At 42.9% G+C, this 6,121-nt stretch overlaps 1 protein-coding gene across 1 annotated transcript; it reads right to left on the bottom strand.

Moving 5' to 3' along the window:
• Nucleotides 1-83: 83 nt before the first annotated feature.
• Nucleotides 84-3,475, bottom strand: gpn1 (GPN-loop GTPase 1; the record flags this gene model as incomplete). The annotated part of the gene is made up of 5 exons (XM_010780090.1): nucleotides 3,401-3,475; nucleotides 3,230-3,308; nucleotides 2,842-2,936; nucleotides 2,141-2,186; nucleotides 84-260 (listed from the first exon to the last, which is right to left on the bottom strand). Coding segments are annotated over exons 1-5 (453 nt in total), but the record flags the coding sequence as incomplete, so codon positions are not given.
• Between the last annotated feature and the right edge of the window lie 2,646 nt (nucleotides 3,476-6,121).

The raw sequence follows: 6,121 nt of genomic DNA, 5'->3' as shown, positions 1-6,121 counted from the left end.
AGTTTTCGTCGCCTAAAACTACGAAGGCTAAGAAGGACTAAAATGTGACTAAAACTAATAACCATTTCCATCTAAAGACTAACATGAACAGTCCTGATTGAACTCCCACTCACCCGCAGGTTGGAGTAGAACTCGTCGAGCACGAGGCTCATGGAGCGCGTCAGGTTTCCAACGTACGACGTTTCCTGGTTCAGAGCATCCTGGAACACCTCAAAGTCCTGCATCCACTCAACGGCGAAGCTGTGCTCGATGATGTCCGTCTGAACAGAGACAAAAGCTGATCAGAGACGTAAACAACAACAAAACAACAACAAACTGAGAGACAACAGCTGATTAGAGAGAGATAAACAATAAACAACACAACAAACTGAGAGCTTCCAGAGGCCTGTAATACGAAGCCGGATTTTCACTTGGCGAGCTAACTTCAGGGTAAACTCTGGGTTTCCGGTCCTACGACCAGAGTTCCCGTTAGCCAGTAATTACCGGACTATGACCGGTAAAGTATGCTGAAGACCGGCAAATCTCAATCTCTCCGGTCTAGATTTCCTGCCAAAGTAATGTTCCCTTAGCGCAATACCGCATCAGTTGCGCCACTTATGTGACAGACAAGAAGAGTCAATTCTAATGTCTAACACTTAATGTGGAGAAAGAGATGTCCTGTATGGGTTGATTGTGCGTTGATCTGTTGGTAATGCCTCGGGGTTCCGGTGGGCATGTAAACAAATGCATAATGCTGCGCTATACTTTGTGGCCTCACCCGGTTGCATAGCAACACTTATTGTTTAGGTGTCTTTTAATAAGCAGGTAGTCATATCATTAGCTAGAACTAGCTGGATCTGATCGATATGGACATAAACGCGAGTAAAGTCTAATCTGACGGGAGAGAGAGATCAGCTGCTGCTGACGAGTCGACACGCAGCTCTGCATGATCACATGCAGCGGTGAGCAGACAAAACACACGTAGCTATTTTAATTACATCTCAAACTACCGTAACTAGTTATAGATATGTTTAGTTTTACTGTCGAGTCACTCATTACTGATCCTCGAGCTGCATGAGACTGACGGGCTGTCAGGAGAGGGAGAGAGCGCTCCGTTTATTGTGTTATTGTAAATTACTGTACACGTTTGAATAATGTAGTTAATCTACTATTATTAGTTTGTTTGATATCGAATCATATCAATTTGTTTTAAAGCTCAATAACAAAGAAGACCTTTGACCGGCACTTTTCTAATTTTCTCCGGAAGATTTAAACTTTAACGGACATTTTGACCGGCAAAAAACGGGACCTCTGCCTTCGACGCTGGTTCTCTTTTTAGCAGGCTAGATCTCATGGTAACTTATGCTGAGCGGCTAGCCTGCCCCGGAGCAGGTTAGGTTGCAGGCTAAGAGATCAACTCAGTGAAAGCACTGCCTGCTGACCAATCAGAGCTCAGTGTGCGGAGTTTAAAGCGATCAAGTCATATTACATGAGAAAGGAAATACAGAAAAGCTGCCGTTGCAGGAAAGACGGCCGGCAAAAATCACCGACTGTGTGAACGTGAACATTAATAGAATATCACCTCCCATCTTCAGAGCAATCTGACTATTATAACATTAGCGTTAAGAAAGCTTACTTAAATATCTGCCACAACATAAGTAACCGGATCAGAGTAACATTAAGTACAGTCCGTGGCATATCACATCATAATGTATCATATATCTCCTTATCTGAGTCAGCTGAGCCGTATCTGGCCGCGCAACACTCACAGTGTCACATGTTGCTATCTGTCTGCTTTGTGAATATGTATTTTAGTTTTGTTTTTATATATGCTTTTATCGTAATATAAGCATCTCTGTTGAATGTTGTTTTACTGATTGTATTTAAAGTGAATTTTTGTTTTTAGGATGACTTTCAACATCTGTCCAGGGACTACAGACGAAAAATAGCCTGTTGGCTAACTCTGGCGCATTTACAGAAATGTCAATCAATGTGCACTGTCCCTGTCAAATAAATATATAAATAAATAAAAATAAAATACTGTATGCAGAAGTATTATTTTAAGCAACACATTAAATTGACGAAACACTCGAGACCCCCTCCCGCAATGAATAAAGTATTATTTTTCTGATTCTAAAGCGTTTCCACGGTAACCCCTCACCTTGTTCATGGCGACGATGAAGGGCAGCTTGGTCTTGTAGAGAATACTGGAGGAGGAAACACAAAGAGCTGAAAAACTCTCTGCTGCGTTATTTGGAGAAACTCCACAACATATTCACTATTTTCCAGATATAAAATATAATTATCACACATTCAATCTACTCTTAGAAAAGGGTTTTAAATTGTTAACAGATATAGAAAGAATAGATGGAACTGATATTGTTTAAAAACATATTGACTTTGTCCACATGGTCCATTATTATCAAGGAGAATCTCATTTAATGCATGTTAGTTGATTTTTTATTATAAACAGCAACATATGTTTTATTTATTAACTGTGAGAACAATTATACTACTGTAATTATAAAAAATGAACATATATTACATACTGTTATTATTATTATCTGGTCTGTTAGCGCCCCCTGCTGGATGTAACTTAAATAAATCACATAGCATTTCATCTTGATTAAACTAATGCAAGATTAGTGTTTTTGTTCCTGAATGAAAAACAGCTCAATGTTTATATTTCACATTTAAATCACTTCATATTTTCTCAGGATGATTTATTTACTAGTTATTTAAGAGGCGCCCAGTTCTGGTGTTGGAAAGAGAGTTTTATGAATTTAGTTTTTATTTACAGATTTGTGTCACAGTTTATCAGAGGTGGTGAAGGAGAGGTGGTCTAATAAAGGTGGTGTGTACCTGCAGGCGTACAGCATGTTGCTCATGAAGGTGACGGGGCTCACGCTGCGGGTGGTGTCCATGACGTAGACCACGACGCAGGGGAAGGACGACGCCTGCAACATATTCATCAAATATACTGAATACAGAGGAAGGAAAATAACATTTAAATATCAAAACATAGAAAATGAATGCATAACTAAAAATGTTTATTGAAGAATGCTGAAATAAATGTGTAAATAAATAAAATATATTTCAACATTTTGTTTACCTAAATGTATTTGTTTATGTTTTTAGAGCTTAGTATTCATTTTTGGAAGAGGCCTGAAAAACATATTGGAAAATAAACAGACTATAGACTTTGAAAAATAACTTGAGAATGAATGCATACATAAATAAAGATGCTCACCAGAGTCTCAGTGATGATGGTTCCTGACGCAGACCAGGTGAAGACCTCAATCTGACCCGGGGTGTCGATCAGGACGTACCTGCAGGGGTCAAAGGTCATCACAAGCAGGATGTGACTCGCCTGATTTAAATGAAATGTTAATATTATAGTATTTTACAGGTGAATACTGACCGGTGGTTCTGCTGCTTCTTCTCTAAGAACTGCATCACCTGAGGAGCACACATCATAATACCGTGTTATAACTGCGGCCGAGATGGGTTTTCTCCGCAGGGTGGCTGGTGTCTCCCTTAGGGATAAGGTGAGAAGTTCAGTCATCCGGGAGGGACTCGGAGTTGAACCGCTCCTCCTTTGCGTCGAAAGGAGCCAGTTGAGGTGGTTCGGGCACCTAGTTAGGATGCCACCTGGGCGCCTCCCTAGGGAGGTGTTCCAGGCACGTCCAGCTGGGAAGAGACCAAGGGGTAGACCTAGGACCAGGTGGAGGGATTATATCTCTTCTCTGGCCTGGGAGCGCCTTGGGACCCCCCAGTCAGAGCTGGTTGATGAGGGGAAAGGAACGTTTGGGGCTCTCTGCTGGAACTGATACCTCCACGACCCGACCATTATTTTTGTTGGAGACTAACCTATATCTTTTGATATTTCAGGTTCTGGGTCGAGTGCGCCGGCTGCTGAGCGTTCAGGAGCCTCCAGATCTTCCTCTTTCTCGACCTGCGTTCAAACGACACAGCAGTGACGCCACAGGAAGCTTCTTCCCAGACTTCAGGTGCAGTTTGGCTCAATTCAGAGAAATAAACATACCCCAATGGGCCTATTATTGTATGACAGTTGAAGTGTGATTAGGCAACAAGGTGTCTGTTGGGAAAATACTGAATGTCCTCTTCCAACATGAGAGCAACATGGTAACAAAGGTATCCCAACTGTAGCTGTGAACATGACAGGATGTGTGATTACCTAGAAGAGCATCAGGACTGCTTGAGGCAAATGATAGCTACTGTATATACAATTCAGAATTTTAAGTTTTTGAAAAAAAAATCTGAATTTTGAGGGTGCTTCTTTACTGAAGTACATTTCAAAGCCCATAGTTATTTAATTTCACTTGAGTCAAGAAGTTTAGTCAGTACTTCTACTTTCACCAGAGTATTTTTAAACACGAGTATCTGTACTTCTACTTGAGTAAAGGATGTGTGTACTTTTGCCTTCTTTGATTGATGCTAACATTGGATCATCTGTTCTTACCATCCAGGGTTAATTCTCGTCTAGACAACATGGGTCTCCCCTCCCCCAACATGGACACCCTCTCCACTTTAAGGGAGGTCAGCAGTAACCCTCCCTCCCCTGAAAGCCCCCCCTCAGCGGTTTTCCCTCGACTCGTCGTCAGTCCACCGTTTTCCGGAGATGCCGGTCCAAACTTTGAAGCATTAAAACCTCACAATGGACTGGAGCCGTCCCCCAGTGAGGAGGCCCCGGGCCTCGAGACCCCGAGGTAAATACATCAGTTAGCACTTTCCACATCTTGATAGTCCAACACTGACTGTAACGAAACCATTCTGACGCTGTTTCGAGATGATAGCATTACCAAGACGTCGAGCAACAACAATTGGTCTTACATTTGGTGATTTAGCTTCTCTCAAATGTTATAGCCATAGCTTAACAATTATTTAAAGGCAGAATGAGTTGGATATTACAAAAACAATAGACATACAAAACAACCATTAATTGAAACGTAAGACCGGGTAGCTGATCGTAGGAATGCATTGAAGATAAATATATGAAAATGGCCGACAAGACGTACATATAGCAAGGTGGACAAAACTCAATCCAACACGAGAGGATCAATCAATCAATCAATCAAATGTTGACACCCGCTGTCCTTAGACCCTCGCAAATATAACCCCCCATTGACAGGGGGAGACATAATGACTCTGGGGTTTTACCGGCTCGTAAGCAACCTAACGTTAACGGCATTCACTTTGTGTTTTCAGGAGCAACTCTTTCGTCTGTTGCTCCCCGACCCAGCTGGGACCAAAGGAGTTTCGTTGGACGCACCACCCCCCCTCCAGACCTCGGGGGCGGCAGTTCTCGCTCCAGTTCTCCAGGCAGTCGTCCAAAGCGTCCGTCCGAAGCTTACCGAGCCCCAAAGGTCTGGGGAGGAAGAAACGAACACTGGCTCGTTTCCAATCCCGACGATCCCCAGCGGACACTTTACAGCTTCCGGACCAAGAGCCGGACCCCGAGTACGACGACTTCCAGGGACTCGCAGGGACTGAAGACGACGAGAAGGAAGAGACCGACGACAGCGAAGAGATAAAAAAACAGGACTCCTAATTGCTGAGCTTGGGGAAATCATTAGAAACCACTCACAAGGAAACATACTATTCCAAAACAGAGCCAATCTCCATGCTGGTTACATCATTAACGAAGAAGAGGAGTCCCAAGAGGAAGTCCCTAATCTCGGAAGGGATGTTTTGAAGCCTGGAGTTTTAGTTTAATCACTGGAGAGCAGAGACGGCAAAAGTACACACATCCTTTACTCAAGTAGAAGTACAAATACTCGTGTTTAAAAATACTCTGGTAAAAGTAGAAGTACTGACTAAACTTCTTTACTCAAGTCAAAGTAAAGAAGTATGGGCTTCTAAATGTACCTAAAGGTGGGGTATGTAATTTTGGAGAAACCGGCTCGAGTGCGCTAGAATTTGAAAATACACAACGGGAACAAATCTACCACTTCCTTACAGAGCCCCTCCTCCAACACACACGAACGCGCACATGACCAATGAGGGCACGAGATAAGTTTGTGCACAGATGGAAGGCTGACAGCCAGGTAGGCCACCCAGTTACTTTAGCCGGGCCGGCTAAAATGATTGGTCGTGCTTTTTACAGCACCACGGCTTCCAC

The sequence above is a fragment of the Notothenia coriiceps genome, unplaced genomic scaffold (genome assembly GCF_000735185.1).
Source record: "Notothenia coriiceps isolate Sejong01 unplaced genomic scaffold, NC01 NC01_scaffold00021214, whole genome shotgun sequence".
Taxonomy (NCBI): Eukaryota; Metazoa; Chordata; class Actinopteri; order Perciformes; family Nototheniidae; genus Notothenia; species Notothenia coriiceps.
The sequence above is the reverse complement of the archived record's forward strand: the minus strand, read 5'-3'. Positions and strand labels throughout refer to the sequence as shown.